The sequence below is a fragment of the Phocoena sinus genome, chromosome 6, assembly GCF_008692025.1.
Source record: "Phocoena sinus isolate mPhoSin1 chromosome 6, mPhoSin1.pri, whole genome shotgun sequence".
Taxonomy (NCBI): domain Eukaryota; kingdom Metazoa; phylum Chordata; class Mammalia; order Artiodactyla; family Phocoenidae; genus Phocoena; species Phocoena sinus.
In genome coordinates, this window is record NC_045768.1 from 58921921 (window position 1) to 58948894 (window position 26974).

Sequence of the window (26974 nt, forward strand, 5' to 3'; positions counted from 1 at the left end):
GTTTGGGAGACTTAAGTAAGCAAAACTCTCTGATTTGAAATTCTTTACCAAGAGCCTTTGAGATAATAATCTTGGTTAGCCAAGATGGAAATCTAAGCAGAGGTTTTTCCCTAAGTACATAGATTTCCAACCCAAATCAGGAAACAGAGACATGTGAAAATGAAAAGAAAACAAAACAGTAAAATGATATCAGCCTTATGAAAAGGAGAATTTGTTCAGTATGTGGGAGTAATGGAAAAGATTAAACGTTGGGTCATTCTAAACCAGTCCTTTGATATTCTTCATGAGGCCGTTAATTGGGGAAAAGCTCAATGTCTTTGGGGGGGGAAGGGGGATATTTTCTGTATGCAAATTATCATCCCACCCTTGGAGTGGTTAGCCACCTTACCAATCACTCTTGAAAATCTGAGGTTTACAAAAGACTGTATCACTACGGGCATTATACTAGCTGGGTAAAAGTCTATAAATGCTGGCATGAACACACATAGGAAACGTAAAGGAAGTACTGTTAGCTTTGAGAGCGATGTTGAAAAAGATGATGGGAGAAAAGGGGCAACTTAGACAACACATATTTGGGAAGAGATCCTAATTATATAATTAATGAAACAGTGAGATGACATAATAAGGGAAGAGGTAAACTATTCATCAGTGGTGATACATTTCAACACTAGTTGAAATGTATCAACTAGTTGAAATGTCTGTTAGAAACCAGAGTCTCTGACAGTGCGTGATCTGACGAGATTCCATTTTTGCTGGATTCTCTGATCTATCTCAGTGCTCTGAACGTGCTTTCGGAAACATCCTAAAGCTATTTAAAGAAAATTTCTTTCAAATATCTAAAAGTCATTAAAAAAAAGGATAAGATGGTTCCAACATTCCATTCCCTTGATGTTCTGCCTTAAAACCTTCAACTAGGAAGGGAAAGCATATCCGTGCATTAAAATTCCAGGAAGCCCATCACTTTGTTTTCAAATGACATCCTGTGCACACACACACACAAAAACCAGGCAGAAAGGCTGCCTCTGTGTTTTGATTTTCCACGAGGGAATTCCTTCAGTCATTTGAAGAGAAGCCCCACTGTACACGCTAACACCTGATGTGGAGAAATCTTTGATATCTCTCAGACTTCCTATACCGGGGAAGGGACTGGCTCTATCTAGTTGCCACACCTGTCAGTTTTAAGCCCCATTAGAAAGGTATAGTTTTGAATATGTATATTAAATGTTAATGTGAACCGCCACTTCAAAATCTGCCTCCCTCCCATCTACAATTTCTCGCCCTCTCTCTCTCTCCCTCTCCCTCTCTCTGTTTTTAACATTCAAAGGAACTGATGCACAGAACGACAATAAGAGCAAGATGAATTACATAAAAGAAGACAACTCATTATTTAGAGGACCTTAGGAATTCTCTGTTTTGTTGAATTGTTTTCTAACTTTCTTGGCTTTTCACTGATAAAGTCCCTGGTAAATTGCTATAATTTAAAACCCAGGCTGTGCTTGCCTTTTCCTAGATAGAACTTCCCTTGAATCTGGGCAGAAAGCACTATGGGTTCACTGGTAGTTATAGGAGAATAAAATACATACAATCACCCCCCCCCCCATCAATATTTTCAAATACTTGGAAATTAACTATGTTTAATCTCAGAGCTTGTTAGTTACTATTGTAATCACACAGGCTAAGATCTACTAAGTATTATGCAACATACCTAATATTAAATATATATTTGAAAACAGTCATTTTAAGAGGGTGAGGAAGGAGACGAGCAATGATGGCTGTCACCCTCCTATCCAGATGTGGGTCACATCAAAAGGTCTTAAGAACCATGCCCCTATAAAAAGCATCCAAATGGGAAAGAAAGAAGTAAAACTGTCATTATATGCAGATGACAAGTACTATATATAGAAAACCCTCAAGTCTCCACAAAAATATTATTAGAACTAGCAAATACATTCAGTAAAGTTGCAGGTTACAAGATTAACATACAGAAATCTTGCTTTTCTATACACTAATAATGAACTATCAGAAAGAGAAAGCAAGAAAACAATCCTGTTTAAAATTGCATCAAAAAGAATAAAATATCTAGGAATAAACTTAACCAAGGAGGTGAAAGACCTATACTCTGAAAACTATAAAACACTGATGAAGAAATCTGAAAATGATAAAAAGAAATGGGAAGACATTCCATGTTCTTGGACTGGAAGAATTAATATCGTAAAATGTCCATACTGCACAAGGCAATCTACAGATTTAATGCAATCCCTATCAAATTACCCATCGCATTTTTCACAGATCAAAAACAACACTAAAATTTATATGGAACCACAAAAGATTCTGAAAAGCCAAAACCATATTGAGAGAAAAAGAACTAAGCTCGAGGAATCATGCTCCCTGACTTCAGACTATACTGTGAAGCTACAGTAATCAAAATACTATGGTACTGGCACAAAAACAGACACACAGATCAGTGGAAAAGAATGGAGGCTCTAGAAATAAACCCATGCATCTATGGTCAATTATTCTACTACAGAGGAGGCAAGAATATACAATGGAGAACAGACAGTCTTTTCAACAAGTGGTGCTGGGAAAGCTGGACAGCTACCTGTAAAAGAATGAGATTAGAACATTCCCTCACACCATGTACAAAATAAACTCAAAATGGATTAAAGACCTAAATGTAAGGCCTGAAACCATAAAACTCCTAGAAGAGAGCATAGGCAGAACATTCTTTGACATAAATTGTAGCAATTTTTTTTTTTTGGATCTCCTAAGGCAAAAGAAATAAAAGCAACAAACAAAAAATGGACCTAATTAAACTTAAAAGCTTTTGCACAGCAAAGGAAACCATCAACAAAGCAGAAAGATAACCTACTGAATGGGAGAAAAATATCTGCAAATGATGTGACCAATAAGGGCTTAATATCCAAAATATATAAACAGCTCATACAACTCAATATCAAAAAACCAGACAACCCAATTAAAAATGTGTAGAAGTCCTGAATAGACATTTTTCGAAAGAAGACATACAGACAACAGGCATGTGAAAGGACGCTCGACATCTCTAACCGTCCGAGAAATACCCATCAAAACCACAATGAGATATCACCTTAAACCTGCCAGAATGGCTATCAAAAAGACCACAAATAACAAATGTTAGCGAGGATGTGGAATAAAGGGAACCCTCTTGCACTGTTGTGGAATGTAAATTGGTGCAGCCACTATGGACACAGTATGGAGGTTCCTCAAAAAACTAAAAATAGAAACTACCATATGATCCAGCAGTCCTACTCCTGAGTATGTATCTGAAGAAATAAAACGCTCCTTTGAAAACATCCAGGTACCCAATGTTCATAGCAGCATGATTTACACTAGTCAAGATATGGAAACCACCCAAGTGTCCATTAACAGATGAATGAATAAAGAAAATGTACATATATGCAATGGGATATTACGCAGCCGTAAAAAAAGAATTACGCTATTTGCAACAACATGGATGAACCTAGAGAGAATTATGCTTAGTGAAATGTCAGAAAAAGACAAATACTGTATCACATCACTTATATGTGGAATCTAAAAAATAAAACAAACCAATGTGTATAACAAAACAGAAACAGACTCACAAAGAACAAAGTAGCGGTTACCAGTGGGGAGTGGGTTAGGACAAGAGACGGGTGTGGGATTAAGAGATACAAATGCCAAAACAAAAAACAAACAACAAAAAGAACCATGCCCTATCAATTTGGCACTTCATAAACTAGATGTCCATCTAAATTTCCTGTCATTAGGGACACAGCCTTACTTGTAAAAATCTCAAGCAGATTACTCAGCAGTGTTCAAAGAGTAGGCAGCCTGTTACCACATCTAAGTTAGCGAAATCTCTTGAGAAATCATTAGGGTTGCATGTACCTATGTATTCCCAATAACCAAATTCTGGTGAAAAATGTATAAGAATACCATAGGAAATTAGATGGATTGCCATCACAATTAACTACAGACTCTGCGTGTTCCATCACTGCTAACACAAAGAAGACATATTCTTGACCACTTTGGAGTTGCTTGTTTGTAATCCACCATAATGCTTTTCATCCCCCAGGGTGAACTCAGTGGGAAGGACATCAAAGTGAGCGGCAATATATGGCTTCAATTCAACTTCTCTCCCATAACGGATGCTTCTGCGTTTCCTAGATATCTCTTTAAGCAGCTTAAGGAAAAAAGTGGGAAACAGAGAAAGAAATGTAAACAACAATAATAACCCAACTTAATGACAATTTAATGGGAGAAATTAACTCAGGGCTGGGAACAACCCAAATACAGTGTGTCCACAATATGCGTAGTATGTCAGCATTACTAAATCTCAGTCTCTCTGTCTTCCAAAGGTAAGGGACTGAATTGCAATTGCAAGGCTCAGGCTGTAAACACTGGACGATTAGATCCTTTACTGGTAGTTCACATCACTGTCCACTCTAATGAAATCCTCTCAAAGGACAAGAACGCATTATAACTTGTCTGTGGAAAAAAATCAGCTTGATTCACAAAAGCCCGTCATGTGGGCTTTATCACTTATTATTAAACAAGCAGTACCCTCAGATAAAGCCATCAAAACGTTCAAAGACCAACTTTTTGGAGAGATTAGTACCATTTTAGATTACTTTTAGTAATGCGATAGCTTGTATGATGTATATCCCCTCAAATCAGCAGAAACAGAATCTGATGACCAATTTTTAATTGACATTTTAAGTAGACATGGTCACTTATTTAACGATTTCTGGCTTGACTTGGTTCCTTGATTAACCATTTGGGATAAAATGGTAAAATTCCTTGCATTTATCATGGCACCGAGTTTTTCTGGAGCTAATAGCTCTCTGGAGATGTTGAATTATCTTGCCGGGCAATAAAGGCAGGGTAGAGAAAAAATAATTTTAATATTACACTGAAGAAAACAAACATAAACATGTACACACAGAAATCCTTCACGTATTTCTAAAAGAAAAATGTACAAATTGTGGTTTGATACTCTGTTGCTTTGCATTCACTCTTTTATTAGGAGAAACTCATGTTAATGATATTTCATGACAATTTCAAAATGATGTTTAAGTTATCTCTGTCTGCTTCCATTAAATATTGGTATTTTATAGGGCTTAACAGAGAAAAAGACGTTTATAGCAGTCTGAGATGCCTTTTGATGTAAGGGACAACTTAACTGGTGTTTTGAAAGAATTCTGATTTGTTTTACTATCTCTATAGAAAAGACTATCTGAGAGCCTGGTGCAATGAAGGCCAGGCTTCTGTAATAATAACGGCTGCAGACTGTATATATGGCAAATACCAAATCCTTAGGTTAGGAACCTGATGGTAAACTACAGTCTCTTCAACACAGAATGTACATGTGCTCAGCTGGTCAAAATTATAACTTAAAAAATGTAAAAAAATCACCCTCTTGGTTATATAGATAATTTGTGCCCATGTTATTGAATACTTAAAATGTTCTCAAATTTTCTGTTACGTCTGAGTTTCTTGATACAATTAAAATTACATGAAATGTAAGTTCTTTTATAAAAACCACAGCAGAACTTGTTTAGCAAATTTGGACCATCTGATGATACATTCAGGTAGACTGATCAATTATGGACCAACTGAGTTATAATAAAGCAAGTCCAGAAACTTAGCACTATCTTTCAATCCTGTTGTCACATTTAGGTCTTATAATTGATGATAATGACAATAATGCTTTTCTTTGTTAACCAATTCCTAGGTGCCAGGCACCGTTCTCAGGAGACTAAATAGGGCTTAGCTCATTTACTCATAAAAACTCTATGAAATAAGTTATCATTATCCCCATTTTATAAATGAGGCAACTGAGGCAGAATAGAAAGTGACAATAGTGGATTCAATTGGTGAAATAAAATGAAATTACACGTAAGAGATTTTTTCCAACCATAATTTTATTTACTTAATGGCTGCACAATACCAAAGAAACGTAATTGCAACATTTAGGCTAAACTAATAATGTTAACTCTTTTAACTCAGTCTATACTTAAATATGTAATTTTCGTGCATCTGCTTTCATTAACACAGATAAATGCGTACTTAGATGTCTTTTTCCTAGATTCTTTTAACATGTATTTTTAAAATTCTGATGTAAATATTTAAGATATACTTGAAAAGTCACTACATAGGTTATTGTTGATATGTAGTCATTTATGGGCCATTACTTAGAGAAGGACAAATGAAGTGCAGAAGAGCCGAAAAGCTTTCTGAAGTTGGTTAATCAGAAACATTTACCATCAGTTGTTTATGCAACTGTGTCCCCTCTTCTGCTTCACCGATCAAACCCTACCTTGATTTTATTCATATTTCAGATGTAGGCAGGCAACTGTCATAATTCATCCATATCACTGTCATCCCTATGAGTACCTTTTGCTAGGGTTTCTTTAGAAGACTTCGAGGAAGTACTTTAACAGATTTTAGTGTTTTGGTGCTCCTTAGACCCAATGCTGCCATTCATTAAGGTCAAACCTGGAACATCAACCCTGGCCCTGTAGCTTGCTCTAATCTCTGTAGGATGCTCCCTGTGTTATACTTTAAATGGGTCAAGTGTGCTCAGGTGACACTGAAGTGAGCCAGTATGTTGAAGTTCCCACCACAAATGACCACGTTATTTTACAGCAAGCCTTTGACGTACAATGCGATGAAGAGCTTACGATGTATTACAAGACCTTCCCTGAATTAAATATAACTAACATTTTAGGAGTCATTCTGTCCAGAATTCATTTTGACTATCAATGTCTGCTCTGCCCAGGCTGACCCTGACAACTAAGAGTTCCAGTCTATGAATTTATTATGTGAAGATTATCCCCAGACAAAGGATAAATGAGCTCAGAAGATAATATCGAGAGTGACTCTGTGTAGAAAGCCTCTTTCCATTTTTTATGGGCCTAGGTGTAAGGCATACATGTGGAAATCCCCTTAGGCTACCATTCTATTTGATGATTGGGGTTTCAACGATTTGAATTATAGGCCTTTCTAAAAAATCACTTGGTCAAATACATTTAAGAGAGGAACACTGCTTTGTCAAACCTGGCAGTACCAAGCTCTAGATAAAATTACTACGGTGATTTTATTATCCATGGTAGAAAAAAAAATACCTGTCTGGAGGGATCAGAAACTGAATGGGTAAGCACAAAGTGAGGCCGTAGCCTACTTTCATTTGTTCCCCTCCACAATAGTTACAAGATGTATTGGAGGTTTCTAGAAGATATATCAAGGGCTTTAGTTTTTTATCAGAAATAATTTTCATTTTCCAGTCAATGCATACCTTATTTCTTCCACCATTAATTCTACAATGTGGTCTCAATTATATCAGTAAGAAAAGTGGGAAAGAACCCATCCTGACCCCAAAATTTTGAATTAATAAATGTTCTTTATCAAACTATTATACAGATTAATGCACTACAATTTCTGGGATGATTAAAATGACCCTTTGTTATGGGAATCAGCAGCAGAGACCCATAGAATGTAATTGCAAGAAAGTTCAATGTCATAGAGCTCTATACTTTAATCCATTAGAACTGATGTGCATTTTGGAGGTTGAAACCTAGCTGTAAAAGAGAATCAGCTTCCTATTACTTACAACCAAATGGCTCCACTTCTAAGCAAAGCTTTTTTTTTTTTTTTTTTTTGAAGGATTTGATGTCATTTTTGGCTTGGATGTTAATTCCTTGAAAACTTTTTTTTTTTTTTTTAATAGGTAGAAAGATTCATAGATTTTACAAGCTGCCTTTGCATTTTAAATCCAGTTCCAACTGAATTCTGCATTTCGGCTGAGAACTGATTAAAATAATGAAGAATATGTCAGGATTAACTGATCAGTCAGTTGCAGGTAAAACATGCCTGGTTTAGAGACCAGCTAGCTCATCAAATCGCATATTCAGATGTACTCCTCTGACATCATAAAAAATGATTTTGTTCCTTTATTTTCAGCAGAAAAAAAAAAAGTAAAATTTATAACAAATTACTTGACAGCATGATTGAAATGTGTCTCATTTTATAATCCTTCAGTGCTCGTCTAATCACTAAGCGGTGACACAAAAGCATAGTCCTAACCTTGAACTCATCTCCCTTTCTGAACTTGATCAAGTTTGACTCAGATAAATGAAGTGGTTGATGACGAAACATACTTCTAGGGATGACACATGTCTGTCAAAAGAAGCTAACAGCCCTGCTCTCGAGATCACAGTCTCCTTAGTGCAGACGTGTATGAAATAAACATCACTTCCCTGTAATGCAGTGAGGGAATTTCTGCTTTTCCTTGCTTCGTATGCACTAATTTGAGGGACAGAAAATACCTAAAAATAACAGGTTGGGTTATAAGATACAGAACATGTTGTAAATAAATCCAATCAATTAAAATCTCATATTTCCCCCAATGGGGGCCTTTTTTATTTGACTTCTGAACTGATTCAATCTAGGATCATGTTAAAATTGTAAAGTCTCTCCTGTATAGTATTTCACAGAAGGTGAAGCCCAGCCATTAACCTGCTGTGGCCCTCTAGGGATCTGGCTTAACACTTTTGAGCACAGTTTTCTCATCCAAATATAAGTATGTCAAAATTAGATCTTGTTCTATATATATACTATGTATTTACTTAAAAAAAATGTTCTTTTTGCAAAAAAGAGTACCAAGGTACCTATTGTTAATGTAAGATTTTAGAAATTAATAGTATTTAGTATTTGCTCTGTATTTCTTGCTCAGCTCAAAATTCTGTGATTTGTTTTATTTGCCCCTGAAGCTCATGCATTTTTGATTCTGATCTCTTACAAAACATAGAATAAAGCAAATATGTGCTAACCAGCACAATTCTGTCAGAAATTGGTCAAGAACACATAGCAGGTCAAGTGTTGAACTCTGGTGCAAACTGCAACTTAGCATTTTTAACAGCCTCAGCTACCACTGCACTGACGAAGCACACCTTGGAATTCATAGCAATGGTGATTAAGTCTTTGCTGACAATTCACTTCACCTTCCACACCTCTGCATCATGTTTTACAAGGGGCACGGGGCAAAATCTTAAAGCCAACAAAGATCAGATAGGTTGTAAGCTTTACAACAGCTTAATGTCTTTTAATTAAATCAAAAAGCTCTTTGTTCGGACCCCAAGAGGTTAACACACCCGTGGCAGTGAACCTTCTGAGTAGCCAGCTGACCAGCCAGCCATGTAGGAGTCAGCACCCAGATTAGATGCTGAAAGGTCTCCATAGAGAGGAGAGGGCTATTTTAAAAATTAAATAACTAATGAACGGCACAGCCCGAAACACATAGTTACCTCATCTAATTCCATTTCATCTGGACTCTCCCATGGCTTGATAAATTTCCCACGAGATTTCTTCAAAGGCACAATTATTATGTAGTAACCCCTGCACAAGAATAGATAGACAAAAATAAGGTTAGTTCGGAGGGAAAAGAAAACGGATATATCCTTAAATCTTCCACAGACCTGAAGATTGAGACTGAAGGCAAATTATGGATATGGAGTGACTTGTCCATCAATGGCAAATAACCACCTGTTTGTTCAGTTTTAAAAACAACATGGGTAGACATTTATGTGTGACTTCAGTGATCTTGTATGGTAATATCACCATGGTTGACTGACCTTTATTAGGTATCATAAACAGAGTGGAAATAGTTCGTTAGTACCCCGCTGCTAGACACATACAAGGTGGGTATATTGAAATCTACCACCACAGGCTGCTGGACCAAGAATTTTCTATGACATTAATTTATAAGATGATTGTTTTAAAGAAGGTGTGTCATAAAAATTACTCTAAGCACGTCCAGATGCCTACACGATGACGATGACAATGATTTTCTTTATACACCGTTAAAATACATTTTATTTGGATAAAAAATTAAAAGCATAAAAATTACTCATCATCTCACAATTATATAAAGATGTAAAGGTTCCCCTCTCTTTCTACCCATCAAATTGCAAACCTTAAGGTAGGTACTGCAGAAATTTGGAGACAGTCACTACCTAAGGGCTTTCAAAATAGGTCTCAGTATAATACCTCTATAGGAAGGGACAAAAGTAAGCGAGTCGTCACACTGAGAACGGCCAACTACAATGTATGTATAAAGGTTCCTTGTCGCCAAATAGATGTGGGTTATTTGTAAAGTTGGTCTGTAACTTCCGTATAGTGTACACTGTGCTCTTATATTCAGAGTTAGGGACTCTGCTCACACTGAGTTTTGGTAGTAACTATACAAGGACTTTGAACATAAGGTATAATAATAGCCGCCACATTAATCACTTCCTACTTTTTAGGTATTATAGTAAATGCATAATCTCATTTTGCCCTCTCAACAATCCTTTAAGGACAGGTAAGAGAAAAAAAGACAGCTACACAGAGACTGAATAATCGCTCAAGTTAAAACAGATAGTAAGGGGATAACAAACCTATATATGTAGAGAGAGATATATATCTCTTAACTATGGCAATAATCTGCTTTTGTTTCATTTACTCTGTATCATAAAGCACTTTTATGGAAATTTCTTGTGGAAATGAATACACACACACCCCTACCTCTGCCTCTCAGAGGAAAGGGATGAGAACGGGATGGGTGCTATGAAGCTTGTATCACATTATATGACAGAGACTAATAGTACACACAGGAAGGCCTGTTTGTTCTTATCGCAAAGCAAAACGTGCAATAAACTCAGCAAATCCTGTGTGATAATGAACTCTGTTTCCACAAACAGAGTCTGCAGCAGCTCTGTCCGGTATAGTAGCCGCTAGCCCCTTGCGGCTATCAAGCATTTGAGATGTGGCTAGTCTGAACTGACATGCGCTCTACCTGTAAAAGACACTGGATTTCAAAAACTTAGTATGAAAAATAAATGTAAACTATCTCAGCAATAATTTTTTCATAGCGATCGCATGTTAAAATGATAATATTCTGGATATAACGCGTTTTGTAAACAATGAAATTAAAATTAATGACATCTGTTTCTTTGTATTTTTTACCACAGCTGCTAGAAAGTGTAATATTTCACATGTGGCTCTCGTTACATTTGTTGGGCAGGGCTGATCTAGAGTGTTCCGGTAGAGGATGTGGCATCTAGATACATCTGGCCCAGCATTCAGGATCTGCCACTCACGAGCTGTGTGATCCTGGGCTCATCATCTAACATCCCTGAATCTCAGTTGCACATACTGAAATTGAGAGTAAATGATATCAGGCTTTTCTGGAGAAATAAAACAAGTGAACACAAGGTGCTTAGCACAGTGTGTGTCACGTAGCACTTCACAGATGCCAGCTGCTACTGGCTGGTACTGACCATCATGGTGGGAGAGATGGATCTGAACACAGACACAGTAGGACACAGTGAAACTCCCTGAGATGTAGATTAAAGGACTTATCAAACTTTTTCTTCCCCCTGATCAAGAATTCAAGTCAAACCAGACAACTACAGCAGAATCCGTTCTCCATGGTGCTCTGAGCAACTCATCATCAGGTTCACGGGGTCACATCACTTAGCCATCCACTTTCTTTCCTACGAACACTGATGACGATCAAGGAGGGTCATGAGAAGGAATAGTGGAGTATGTGAGAGAGGCCAGTATCTTTTATGGTCCAGAGTAAGCTTCCTCCTCTGGCTGTCCTCCCACCACCCGAAGGATTTGCCAAACAGGTCCATCATGTTAAATGAGCATGGAGAAGAGTGACAGGGGCTGCACCCTAGCATACAAAATAACACTGCAGATGGACCTGATAAACACACTTGTCAGGGAACCTCTTGCTTTCCACTACCAATTGCACAAAGTCAGGACAGCTTCTCTTTGCCTGAAGTAATGATACTGCACATGATCAGGGAGCTCCCACTGTCCCCGTTCAGAATCTTGTAAATCAAGGTTAAGCTGATGAATCCTATTGATTTTTCTTCTGCTTTCATACTTTGAGTTGCCGTTCTTGTACACGAAGAAAGAAGCCGTTCTGCAGCACTCCCCGACTATTCATTTCATTTGTGGCTCGGATAAGAATTGAACAGCCTTCCCCATAGCAATTAATTAACAGTGTGGCTGGATATCCATAACCTTTTCTCTCCACGATCACTAAAGCATTCATCTAGAGCAGCCAAAGTGGAGCCTTTCAAAGCAGCTCTCGCCTATTGAAAGAAATGGGGTGTTGGGAATTTGGAACTCCTGGGTCCAAATCCATACATTTCAACTGTATTCTCTGCAACTGTGACTTTGTAAAGAACCTCGTGTTTGCCATTCCTGAAGCCTAACTTTCCCCTGAGGATACTGCTTTCTTTGCAGACTTCTCACGTGGTGGCTGTTACTTTATCCCTCTTCCTCTGCCCATGAACCTCAGGTTTAGGGTTTGGGTTTCTTTCCTGGTTCGCTGTTGCTTCTTGCAGATATTTTTTCCTCCACCCCTTTGCTAAAATCACAATAAGCCCTCCTTTTGGAAGCTCGTACAATTCAGCTATGCTATGGTCTTCTCTTACTGATTTCTGCCATCTACCAACCTCTTCAGAATCTTTCCTTTATGGAAGTTTCGGTTTTGTTTTGTTTTTCCCAGGGTTAACAGTCTTTTTTTTCCCTCCCAAACTCTGCCATCATTTTGGGTGACTTCAACCTTCAGAGGGCTGGCCCATGCACCACCCAGGGCTCTCAATTTCTTGAGCTCTTCTTTTCCAAAACCCACATCCTCCATTCTGCCTTAGCTAAAATCTGATAGCCTTTCTCTGTGCCTGAACCCAAGGAGCTGAATACAGCTTGAGAAATAATGCACAGGGTAGAATGATGCCATAAGTTCATATTCAGCAAACTCAAACAGGCCTTCAACACTGCCTGGCAATACAGCCACAGCTTCTCTAGTTACCTAGTCCATCCAATCTTCACAGTAAGTTTTTCACACTTTCTCCCCTGGCCTCAAATCTTGGACATACATGCCTCTCCACTAGAAGATGGCCTGCGCTCTTATATACAGAGAAAAGAAAAAGATCTAGACAAGCATTCCCTCGTCGTCTAACAAACTACAAGCCGACCTATATCTGAGTGCAAACCATAATCTTTCCCATCGGTACCGTAGAAGGGCTGACTACACTTTCCAGAGCCAATTACTTTTTCTTGAATTGGGTCCCGCATCTCACTCTCTTTGGATGTCTACCATATACTATACCCCTTGTCTCCCATATATCTCGATTTCTCCATCCTCGTTGGATTCTATCGATTAGCTTTCCGTCACTGGCAGGACAAAACAAACCACATCCTGCTCCAGTCATCACTTTCTCTCTCTCTCCTACCTCTTACTGCCCCAGTTCTGAGAAGAGCTGTGTGTTCTTGCTGTTCTCCATGTCTTTACCTTCCATTCACTTCCCAGTCAACTGTGCTCTAGCTCCGGCCTCATCTGCCCAACTCACCACCTTCACCTGGGTCATCAGTATTGCATCAAAAGGAGAATTTTTCACTCTCTTCTTACTTGATCTTTTTTTTGTGGTACGCGGGCCTCTCCCTGTTGTGGCCGCTCCCGTTGCGGAGCACAGGCTCCGGACGCGCAGGCTCAGCGGCCATGGCTCACGGGCCCAGCCGCTCCGCGGCATGTGGGATCCTCCCGGACCGGGGCACGAACCCGTGTCCCCTGCATCGGCAGGCGGACTCTCAACCACTGTGCCACCAGGGAAGCCCCTTACTTGATCTTTTATCAGAATCTGCGTATTCATAACACCCTCCATGAAACATGTTCAGTTCTTTCTCTGTATCCAACTCTCCTGGTTTTCTACTTAAATCTCTCACCATGTTAACCTTATTTCTTTAGCAGGATTTATTATCTGCTACCCAGCTTTTCAACGGTGGCGTTCCTCAAGGATCTAGCCAAGGATGTGTCTTTACTTCCTCTTTTCTTCCCATGGGATCTCATTCCAGCTCAGGGAATCAGTTATCCCCTAGATGCAAATGATTTACAGATTGACATCTTCAGCCCGGAACGCTCCTCTGAACTCCACAAGTTTACCCCCTTCCAACTTTATGTCTCCATTTCTATGTCACAAAAGTACCTCAAATTTACTGTGGTTAAAATAAAACAAAAAATACGCCTCCAAAAGTAATCCTCTTCCAATATTGCACCATGATCCATTTTAGGGCACATGCTGTAAACCTAGGTGTTATCACTGACGATCTGCATTAACTCTCTCCGTCCCTCATACCCAAACTACTGCTAAGTCCTATTACTTCCAAACTATCTATAGTGCATTCACTTCTCCCCATCTCTACTGCCACCGCTCTGGCTTCATTCCATTGTCTCATGCCTGGGTTGCTCCTAACTTTTTCTCCTAATTCTCTCTCTCCGTTGAGTTAAACTCCCGTTAGTCCAGTCTCTGAAATTTTCATTTTGCAATAGAAGATTAATTGTAACGTTTCCATTTTTACAAATATTTCCATTGATCCTCATTTGTCTTAGGATGAATACCAAAGGCATTATACGACTCAGCAGGACCTTGCCTGAATCCATCTCTCTGTGCTCTCTGAGCTACGCCCTGGTGGGCTTTTAGTTTCTTGAATTTACTGGGTCCGTTCTGTCTTTCATCATTCTGTACCATCTGTCTAGAACCTTCTGTCACTCCCAACAAATCCCAAGTTATCTTCTCTCTTTCCTCAAATAGCAACTCACTTTTTTACTTCCTAGCTCAAACCTTCCCTGACCTCTGCTTAGACCAATGACCCCTATTACATGGTCTCAATGAACCATTTTTAGTCCATAATTTTCTTATACGTTTAAGACATATTCATATACTTAGAAACACATTGCTAAAGCAGTTACGCATATAATTTCCCCAAATTTGCTAACGTTGCCATTTTATCACTGAGTTCTCTTTTCACTGAAAAGTGGAAGTGGGTGAAGCAGGTAACTCTTGGGGATTTATGCCTCCCCTAGATCAGGAAGTCAAAAACATTTTGAGGCCCTTCTCTCTTGCGTTAGAACTTTCCAACTTGAAACCTCATCAAGCTTTTCTCTTTTCTCCAAACCAGCCTAATGACATGCCTAAATGTCTTTCAGTTACCAGCAAAGCGGTGATCCTGCTTCTAATGTCATGTGGTATTAGGTAAGGTAAGATGACTCTGTAGAGTAAAGTGAGGAACTAACATATACCCTGCAAATTCATATCAACCAAATCATATGAACTGAAAGAACTTGCTTGAAATGCAAAAAAAAAAAAATTGCTTTTGGACATAGGGCAGCTTCCCACATGGGTAAAATTAAACTTTATACTCTGTTTGCCTGTCTAACTCAAGGCTGAAGTTTAGCCTTCAAATACCCTTTTCAACATAGACCTTCACTATTAAACTAATGGAAAATAAATAACTTGAGAATCAATATATCTGGAGAGCCCTCGACTACTTATAATGTAAGCTGTGTTTTCCCAGTATATTAGATTTAATTAGATAAGTTAAATATAACCTTCAGAATTTTAATTATCCTATGTAAAGTTTTACTAATTTTATTTAATATGTTATCATCAAGGGACCCAGTTCCATATAATTATATGGGCAGGTGAGCTCTGGTCTTCGTGGCAGTACCACTTCAAATTCTGGCAGGCTTTTTGTATAAACAGTCCATACTAGCATTCTCCAACTCATTATTTAACTGGGAGGTCAAAATTTGTCTCAGAGTTTAATGATGAATGTCATGCCTTGAATAATTTTTTGATTTTTTTTTTTCCTGGCTTTGGCCATTTGGGTATATATTGTTTAAATCAAATTAATTAACCACAGGAAAACCAAAGCAGGTTGAATGATCTTTCTAGTTTCTCTGTTTAAATTAAGGTTTCTAATCTTTTAAGCTATGTGTTGTCAGACAAGTTATTAATTGTCTTAAGCCTCATTTTCCTCATTTGTAAAATGGCAGATGATAATGCTGACTGTGTCTAGCCTCTCCCTTTACCTCTCCTCTAAATTCTCATGACAATCTACTGATTTTATTGTTCCACGTTTAACATACATTTCCATAATCTGTGGCCAAGTGCATGTACCTGATTCCTCTTGGCTCTGAGGTTTGTCTGGGGCGGTCCTATTGACATCTAATTGTTACGGAGTTCTTAGATGTTTAGCAATTATCCTAGGAAAAAATACCCTGGTTTGGTCAATCATTTTATGGTCACAGAGGCATGGTTGTGGTTCAACATGTAGACTCTGGAGCCAGACTGCCTAAGTTCAAATCTTTCCTCTCTGGTTATGCTATTGTGTTGCCAGGGCCAATTAGTATACTACCTTACCGCTTCGTCAGCTGTAAAATGAAGAGGACCCTTGGTGTGAAGATTACAGCAGTCACTGTGTGCAGTGTCCTTTGAAGAACACCTAGTAAGTCCTCTTGTCCCTGTTAACTATCAGCAGTATCAACTCTATGATCTTGGCTGGGCCACTTAGTGTCTTTGGGCCTCACTTTACTCACCTGTAAAAGGGGAGACCACCTACCTCACAGGGTTATTGTGAGGCTTTAGTGAAATGCTCTAATACCTTCAGTAAATTGTAAAGCTCTATACAAATTTAAGCCTTTACTACTTCAGTTAACAAACATATGATGTGTGAATTAAACATTAAACAGCTTATACACACCGAGCTGATAATAGTGGTGCATGTGTGTTATGAAACAACTTTGCTTCCAAGAATGTCTTTCTTTAAAAGAAAAAGTAGATAATAAATTTAAAATTTTATAAAACGCCCTCATTCTTCATTTCTATTTTTCATAAACATGAAATGGTTGCTATGGAGTTAATTTACATTGGGTACCTTATGGCAGCTTTTTCTCTGAGTACAATCTGTGTGGTGCTTTCTTTTCTTATCAGAGTAAAATCCTGCTCTATAGAGTCACAGACGTCCTCTTTGTCACCACAACTTGCTTCTGACGGATGGTGGCATTGCTAGAGTTTCTGACCGGCATTCTGCCCGCTAAATGTATTCAAAGAGAAGGTTGAAGCCCCACAGAATTCCTAGTACTAGAACCTGCAGTACCAATGTGGCCGTTTCGTGAAAAATCTGGCCCTTCGCTGAGGGAGCTCCCAGCTTCTCCACACAAAACCCAAGTGTGAAATCACAGACGCAAGGAGCTATGTCTGCATTACGTTTACAAGAGACAGATTTATTTTCCGATGGTGAGGAGTTTGGAGGTGGGGATCAAGACCTATCAATTATCTTGGCCGGAAACGAGGAAAGCCTGGTTTCTGTTGATAAACAAAACAGCCGTTCAATCATCAAAATTGTATTTTGATAGAAAAACAAATTGGAAGCATCTTTGTAGCTAGCTTTTACCTAAACACAAGTTAGCAACCCACCCCAGAGCTCTGGAATCGATTCTGTTTTCTCCCCTCATTTCTCCCTTACAATACTTAACAGAAAGCTCCACTCTAATTTCTGAACTGCAAGTGGCACCGCATGGCACACAGCTTTTTGTCATATTTGACGATGCCACATGAACCAACCTAGAAGACTGGATGGGTAACTTTATGCTATTATCCCTTTAAAAAACATAGTGAATATGAATTATCTAGGGATTTTTGCTAACAGGAGATTTGCTTGTCATTTCTTATGGTTCTTATACTTTTCCCTAGTTTTGTCTTTTGCTCTTGTCTTTTCCCCAGTTTTGTCTTTTGCTCTTGTCTTTCCCCAGAGGGTTTAGAATATATTTCTGGGAATCTTTACTTCATTTCTAGAACAGAGTTTTTTCCATAATGGTTTGCTTTCTTTTTCTGTTTTGTAATAGTCTCTGATCTTTGTTACCAAAGTTTTATCCCTTTTCTTTGACTCCCATGTCAAATATTACCAAGAAGAAGTACATAAATAAAACAAAGAAAAATTGAACAAGCTAAAGAAAAATACTGAGAGAGAGACTATATTCTGCAATATTCTCAATTCATTCAGAGGTTGGGAAATGAAAAAGAAGTCTATCACCAATGGACTAAAATGTCATTTCCCAATGTCTGAGACATTCTACCAAACGAATTTGGTAAATAGCCATTAAAATCTTTTTTTAAATATATAAAGTCTTGAAATCTAATAGTAAAAGCTACAGATTATGTGACACTATTTTCATCTTTTATTTACTCTTTCCCTGAATAGACAGCACATATTTTTAGTAGACTCAATTTATAGCCCATATAAACTATATGGACTGTTCCTTCATTGTTTGCAACTACTTTACCTTCTCTAAATCTTTCTCATCATTCAAGACTTATTAGGTGTCAGCTCCTTCTGGATATCTCCCTTGACATCCGAGTTGGGCTAGAATTCTGTATTTATGTTTCTACAGTACCTGGCAGTACTTGCTCCATATATTCTTATTATCTATTTCCTGTATCTGTTTTCCCACTATAAGGTAGGGCTTTATCTCAGTCATCTTTCTATTTCCAGACCTGGTGCTGGCAATACAGTATGTCTAGAATACATGTTTTTTGGATGCCAGCTGAAAAGTCGTAATGGATGGGTAAGACGTGGACCAATAACAAGTGCTGGTCTTTGTCTTGCTTGGGCAATATCACATGTGCTGTCCTCTGCCTGAAACAGCGTCTCCCCACCCCCACTCCCATGGACCAGCTTATTGTGATTCTTTAAGCCTCAGCTTAGATGTTGCTTTTTTCAGGGCCTCTTCCCTGAACTACTCAACTGGGGTTGGGAGCTCCTCCTGTGGCCTCCCCTATCCAACTAACTTTTGGTATCACAGGACTCCACTCCACCTGACTCTCTACTTGTCCAAGTTCCCCAATTACCTATACTATGTAAGAGCCATGAGAAAGTCAGCATTCTCTCCACTGAATTCCTGCAACATTGTCTGGAACTATGGTGGGAGACCAAACGATATCCATAGAATATTTAAACAATAGCAAAATAAAATCTCCCTTTCATACTAAATTTTGTTGGAATCAAAATCACACTAATATTCCATTCTTCTTTTTAGTTTTCTAAACGATAGAAACAGAAGAGTGGACAAAAATGGAGACTCATATAAATGGAGACTGATTTCACTGACACCTCATATAAAATGTACACAAAATTAAACTCATTAATTTCCTCCTGATCTTTCATCCTTCAGGATGAATGGCAGCATCATTTATTTTGTCATCCAATCTCAGACCTCAGAGTCATGTATGACACTTTCCTCTGCCTCGTTCCCTCCATTAAGACAGCTGCCAATTCCTACTTCTCTGTCTGCCTCTGCATCCCATTTCCACCATCACCATCTCACTTCAGAATCTTGTTACTTGCCTAGAGTCAACTAACTGCACAATGACTGCCCAAAACTTTTCTCTGTGGTGCTCCAATCCTTCCGACATGCCTTCAGGAGCCATCTTCCCCAAGAACTTTCCTACATTATGTCACCAGATTGCTACTAAATGTAAAGGCTCCAACCATCCATGAACTATGTATAAATGCCTCTGCTTGACCTTCAAACCTTTCATAGCAAGATTCATCCAAACTTGATCATGTGGGATAGAAGAAATGACAAAGGGTTTAGTCTTATCCCAAGCGGGGAGCACAGTTCCTAACATGCAGCAGACACACAATAAATATTTCCTAAAATGGCAAAGAAGGAAACGTAGGTATTACACAGATGATATCATGCCACTCTCCTGCATAAAGTCCTTTAATGGACTCTCACTATCTATAGGATACAGTTCCAACTTCTGAGCACAACTTGCGTCTTGTATGCCTGCCTCTCACTACTACTGCCCTGGCTCTCTGAGCACATGCCTTACAGAATCACTTGCTTCCTTTACTAATGAGCCTTTGCGTACGATTTCCTCCCTCTGATTTTTCTGTGTGCCTCTTATCGGTCCTTCAAGAGTAAATTCAGAAACTTTCTTGATCCATTTCATTCTGGATTAGCTACTCTTCAGATAGAGTACTATTCTATCGCTAGCACATATTTGCATCTGTCTATTTCTCTGTATTCCTCACTCTGTGGTAAACTCTTTGAAGACAGGGACCACATCCTCTTTTTTTGTTCTCCAGGGTCTACCACGGTACTCATACTTAACATACTTTGGTGAAAACACTTTTTTTCTTCTACTGGCTACCATCAACTAGCTATATACAACCAAGAAACTACTTAATTGACTGGCTTTAATTCCCACTTCAGGCCCATTGGCCTCTACACTGTGCTCCATCCAAACCAGAAAAAATTACATTTTCTAGCTTTCGTGTTTCTTCTAATGTCATTCTGAACTTTAACTTGTTGAAATTTCTCCCAACTATCAGCACACATGTAAAACAGCAGTGTCTTATACTGTTTTTTTTTTTTTGTATCCAATTTCCTAAAGTTTCTTTTAGCATTGTAGTATTTTCTAAGAATTCCTCACCATTACAGTAACACTCGCCAAATATCAGTTATTCGACTATTCACATTATTCTATACACCACGACGTAAACTTCTTTATGGTAAGGTTCATGTTCTATTTGTCTATCTCTCCTAAATTATACCATTTCTGGAACGTAAAGAAACACTCTCATTAACGTTAAAGTGATGAGAATCTGTGTCACAATGAACTCTAGAACACAACGCAACAGAACTTGAATCACAAAACTGAGCCTGTGCAGAAGACTCTCACTCTACATACAGCAATGTAGTCTTTTATAACCACATATTCCCGAGATTTAACCTTTTTTTTCTTGCTTACATGCATTTCTATCCTTCAGCCCTAACCTTCGATCAACTTACTTTATATTCTCATTTGCAGGTACTTCGGGCAGTTGCACGGTAATCATGCCATCCAAGTTGGTCTTCCCGATGAAGGCAGGCTTGGTACGCAGCACATCTGGTGCGGTCTTTGCGGTTACCCTGTGCTGCAGGCCCCCAGCACTGTTGCCACGATTTGTCAGCACAAATGAATATGACTTCTCAGGCTTCAGGTTGACAATTAACTTCTGGGTAGCTCGGCCATCCACTTCTTCTACCATTTTCCCATCATCGTAAAGAATCTAGAGAGATACAGCCAATCAAAGAGATCTGGTTATCAGTCAGGCAATGAATATTTTCTAACTAATATGGTACTTGCTTATGGAAAATACATATGGGTCATTTCTAATTTGGGGCATTTCCTAAGCCCCTTAAGTGCTCATAAATTCTAGAGATGGCATCGATTTTCTTTTGTTTCTGATTGTGTAATGATACAATGTTTCTAAGTCTATCAAAAATACACAAAGAAATGTACAATATCTTAACAATACGTGGCCCCTCAGTTGTCTGTGATCTTAAGGGAATGTTCGCAGAAATGCTCTAGGTTTCAATGCATCATCCACACCACTTTTTTCCAAACACTTCCATTCTTGTTCCCAAATATATTTTTACTTTCAAAAATGTTTCTTTATTCTTTCTTTCACAGACTTGTACTTCTTGCTAACATGTGCCAATATCTCTCAATGGGAAACTAAAGTTTAAAATATTCAAAGAATTCAGGCCAATTAACAAATTACTTAAATCCCAGGATACTGCATTACAAACAGGTAGAAACCATGTAAATTTCATTTCCTGATGAAAAAACAAAAGCACTAGCTTAGATGTAAAAAGTTCAACTTGGAAGTGCTAGGCGACCCACAAAGAATGCCGGCCCTAGGTTTGAGCTCCTGCCTCCTCTTGAGAGGGGAAAGGTCACACTGCCAAAGAGCCAGACTCAGTCTGTTACGTGAAAGCCACAGAGAGAATAACAAGTATGTGTGGCTGACTCAAAGCAGTCTGTATGCTTTGTAAGTAACTTACCCAAGTGACCTGCCCCCTCCACTTTCACCAGTGATATCTTCTTACACATTAGAAAACAACTTACTTTGAAAGGCATGGCAGAATTATAATTCTCTGGAATCTCCCAAGACAGTAGCACTGAAGTCTTCATTACTGCTTTGACATGAAAATTTTTTGCAAACACTGCTGGAAAAGGAAAAACAGTGTATTTAAACTACTCCTAAAAACATATGACTTGTCCTTTTCCATGGACCGGAGGAGGGCTTAAGCTAGATGCCATCTACTTTGATCAGACAGAGAAGTGTGATTTGCCTACCTGTTAAGGGCATTCATTTTAATACCTCATTCTCATAAAGATCTCTCCTTTCTCTCCCACTCAGTCAACTATATTGTGTTTTCCTTACCTGAGAACATTGGGGTGCTGTCAGCCAGACTTGCTTGGCATTCTCTAACTGAAATCTAAGGCATCCAAAACATATTAAGTTTTACATACTTTACCTTTTTGCTTTTGCTGAACCTATTAATATGAATGGGCCGATCAGTTATTTATAGCTTCAAAATACTGATTTCCAAAGACCGACATTCCTTTAAGGGAGAAAGGCCGTAAGCAGACAAATCCTACCTTGATCCACAGGCAGTGTCCTGAACTGGACACTGGGACTATATGGCCCAGGGCCTTTGCTCGTGTGAGCACGTACTTTTACATCATATGTGGTATCTGGTTTTAAGCCACTGAGTGTCAGAGTGGTGTCAGCTGGAACAATAAGCTGCTCCATTGGAAGAAGAGGGATATTGATATCCCTATACAGAAGGGTATACTTGGTGATAATGCCATTTCTCTCTGCCAGGACAGGTGGCTGCCAAGATATCTGGACAGAGGTTGACGTGCTGCCATCTGAGTGGAGGTTTTGAGGGAATCCAGTTGGGACTTCTTCTGGAACAGAAATCTCCTTCACCATCTCCTCCCCAAAGCCCACTTTGTTTCTGGCTGAGAGCCTGAAGATGTACGATGCTCCTTTGTGGATGTCTGTCGCTGTGAAGTGATCTTCTTTTTCAGAGAACTCAAGAGTAGTGAGTGGCTCCATATCCTTCCGGCCAAATTTTAGACGGTAGCCCTGGAGGGGTCCAAATGTGTCCACAGGGGGGTGCCACTGAACGAGAGCAGTATTCATCTGAGTGTGGTTAATCACAAGCCGGGGTTTCCCTGGAACTGGAGCACACAGGAGGGAGTGGTGAGACCACCCTACATGGGTGCTTGCATTTCAATCACTGATGAACGGGAAGGCCACTCCATGGGCATTCCCATGCCTTTACTTATAAAAAAAGCCAAGGCTCGGTCTATATACCTTTGTGGAAACACGCTCCTTCTCATACTCTTTTAAGGTAGGGTGAGATATTAGAATTTGATAATGGACAGAAAATAGGAATTATTAATGAAATGATAATTTAAGGAGATTTTTTTAAACATCTTCACATTTCGAATCTTTCCAACACATAGAGGGTTCATGCCGCAGAGAAATGAAGCTCAGTAAGGATTAGCCAATTAGGTACAGCTAATAAGAATAATAATTAAAATATATTTAATTACTGGGTACATGCAATGTACCAGACACTGTACTAAGAACATTACATGTAGTATCTCACGTGATTTGCATCCTTCACTCCTATGTGCCCTGCTTAGTTATTATCTTCACTTTGTATAATAAAAAAAATGAAACAGAGAGATAGAAAACTGTGCAAAGTTAGATGCGTACTAAGTGAGGATGCTATGAGACAAACACAGGTCTGTCTGAATCCGTGGCCCAAACGACTTAACCAGTATGTTGATTATACGTTTAAAAAAAAAAAAAAAGGTAATGTAAAATAATGTTGCTCTTACTGTGGATCTAATTTGCACTTTTTGTTTATACCATCCACACCAGTCATTCTCATCAAGTTTTGCATCTAGTAAAATAGGAATTATATTAAGACCTACACCATATTGTTGTTATGAATGTTAAATGAGGAAATGCATGTAAAAGTCTTAGAACAGTGTTTTACATTTCATTAATAATAATAATTATTAATAATCAGAATATTAAGGTTTTTGTGGTCAGGGGCTAAGTACATAATTTCTTTTCAAGTTAAATAAGTTAGATATGTGAATAGGTCTAATATACTCAATGTGTTATTACAACCGTATATATATATATTTTTTTAACAAACAGTAATTATTCCCAGAAACCACAGACAAGGACAGTGGTAAACAACACAGAGCCAGGAGTTTCTTTGGAAATAGTCCAAAGATGAGGGAGGGGAAAAGAGTATTACCAGAACTAAAAATAAGTTAATAGAAAGGGGAGAAAATATGGTCAAAAGGGAGGAAAGCTTACACTAATGGCAATGAAAAATACACAGGCAATGAAAAATAGTATCCGAGGTATGTAGATATAAGTTAAAAACAAAAATAAACTAGAAAAATGTTGAGATAATATACAGAATATTAACTTCAAAAATTACTTGGTTAACCTGCTCACTATGTATTTCAGACCCCAGAAGTGGTGTGCTTTGTCCAAGAACAAATTCTTTGTGATATTTCTATCCTTAACCAATGAAGTAATATAATAGTTTTGTTTCACATGTTGGATACGTTCATAGTAAGTGGGTTCATCATGTGTGGGAAAATAGTTCCTGAAGTTTTGAATGGCAATTATGTACACGTGTTGAAGGTTGACCCAGAAACCAAACCAACCCAAACCAAAAACTGTAGACTCACTGTTTCTCATGGAAAGGTGTATCCGATATCTTACTAACCAACTACGAAACTCTCAGAACAAACCCGTTCATAAGTTGGTGAGTGCTTGAATTATTCCATTTATTTTAAATATATTTAAAATTATTTTCATTTAAAATAGATATTGGCAAGTATCCTTAATTTCTCTCTATGTGTGTATAGTATTTACATGATTTGCCCATTAAAATATCAATGACGTCAAGAATTAAACATTTGAGACTCTGCTGAGAAAAAAATGGGCCTTTCAGCAGAAAATACATCCTTCAATAAACAAAACCTGGTTGAAACTTTGGGGGAAAAACATAACAATTAGGTCTCCACATTTTCCAGGGACAATATATTTTATTAAAAATATTTATCGAAAGTTTTCAAAATTCTGGTTATGAAGAACTGCATCATAGTAAATACACTGTGCACCTTGTTTCTATAAGATGCATGTAAAGGGAAGATAAATAAAACAATTTAAAATTTCCTGCAACCACGAATATAGGTTGGATTGTAATAATATTTGTCAGCCACCTATGAGTATGTTTTTATTATCTGGTGTTTCACGTCATAACATTGCTATGGTACAAATTTGGAGAAATTTAACAAACTCGTAAATTCTAAGAAAAAAAGATCTCACGGCCTTATGAAAATGTACATCTATTCTTCTGTGATAGTCAAAGCCTAGGTTGCACTAACGCCTTTTGTTTTTGATGCTGGCATGCCCTTTCTTGTTCTGGGATATAAACACTGTGGGCTTGGCACCATGAAAGCAAAGCAATGCTCTAGAAGTAAGAGCGTCAGTTCTGATCTACTGGTTCCCACTGCTGTGCCAGAAGCACCTCAGTCTGCTCTCCACTGCCAAGACAGTCACTCCTTTCCCTGGCAGAAGTTTCACTGAGCCTGAAAACTATGAGACGATCGGCCTGGAAGCAACAAGGTGCACTAGTGAAGGAGTCAAGAAAGAAATGAAAGCTGAGGCAGCCACAGGAAGAACTCCCAGCATTGCCTCAGGAGAGGTTAACCACATGAAGGGAACACCTAAAATCTCCCCAAATGTGTGAATAGTAGATGCAGTTTAAATAAGCTAGGGTAAGGGTTTTATGGACAGTTGTGGTATTTCATCCAGGGAGTAACAAGTAGAAAAAAGGGAAAAGGAATGAGGAGAGTTCTACAACACTGCATGAATGGTTAAAAAGAATTCTCCAAAACTGCACGTATTGGCAATGAAACCCACTCCATCTCTGGCTTCCAGAAATTCTATGTATGAAACATTTACCAACTACTCACTTTAATGTAAGGACTTATATAATGGCATGTAGGCATATGGGTGGGAAAATAAAAGATGGATAATGCGGGGTCCTTGTCCTCTGATCACTGCATACTCCAGGTGGAGAAATGAAGAGGACCAGTAGATGGTGCTGCATGTGGAGTTGGGTCCAAGGTTCTAATGCCTTAGGGATATTGTGTGGACCACTTTTAAAGGCCATGCAGTGGCAGGGTCAGTGGGTCTGCTTACTCCAGCCTAGGAGCTAGAGGATTGGCAAAAGGAAAGAGTCTTAAATACTTACTCTGGGAGTTGGAGGTCATTTTTAGCAGTGTGTTAGTGAACTTATTGGAAGGAGGCCCAGCTGCACAGTAAATAAGCTAACTCTAGCTTATGTCATGACATATAATCTCTTCTCCCTTTTGATTCTTCTTATCTCCTTACTGTATTATTCCTCTTAAAAATCTCTCATGACTTCAGAAATGGTACACATGTGCTGCCCTTTACTTCTTCTTAGTAAGAGCAATCACTGGAGATCAACCAAGGCACTCAGTCCCAATGGCTCTAAACTTAGCTTCAGTTTAACTTAGCACCTAAGTAGCAACAATCATAAATGACTGAACCTAAGCCTATTACTTCCAAATTCTCTATGCCATTGTCATCTTTTCTCTCATCCTTAAACATAGCTCTTCAGTACAGTAGCGAAATTCATGTAAAAATATAGAGAAAATTTCAAACCAAAGAATATGCCTAAAACCACAAGCTTTCAGGCAGTAGACCAATTATCATGACACAGAGCAATGGGAGTATTAACAAAGAAACTACAAAAATGTCGTCATCATTGAAACATAAAAGTCAACATTTTATTCAAAAGCATCCCTCAGGTTACATGAATCCTACATGGATTGCTTAAGTTATGGCCTGTGTTTTTATTTCAAAGATATGATTGTTCACGGATTCTAGAAACAATGTATTATACAGAAACATATCCTAAAACCAGGAATTTTACTATTAAAATAAAATTTCACGAGAATTCCTGAATTCTCCATGGAAGCTATAACTAAATGCCCTTATAATTGGGGTTATTAGGAGCTCACATCTGTGAGATAAACTCAGTAATTCTTCATAGTTATATAAATACAAGGGATTTTTGTAATACTATATAAAACAAAGCAAATTTATCTGTTCAATAATGACTTTAGAATGTTTTTTTTACTATAGG

The 26974-nt window shown here is 38.3% G+C and overlaps 1 protein-coding gene across 1 annotated transcript in view; it reads right to left on the reverse strand.

Annotated features, from left to right (window-relative positions):
* PTPRD (protein tyrosine phosphatase receptor type D) overlaps positions 1 to 26974 on the reverse strand; it is a 527692-nt gene that overhangs the window by 139027 nt on the left and 361691 nt on the right. The window contains 6 exon segments of the mRNA XM_032635461.1: positions 3990 to 4063; positions 4066 to 4198; positions 9321 to 9411; positions 20711 to 20970; positions 21813 to 21913; positions 22350 to 22937. Coding sequence (XP_032491352.1) covers positions 3990 to 4063; positions 4066 to 4198; positions 9321 to 9411; positions 20711 to 20970; positions 21813 to 21913; positions 22350 to 22937 — 1247 coding nt within the window.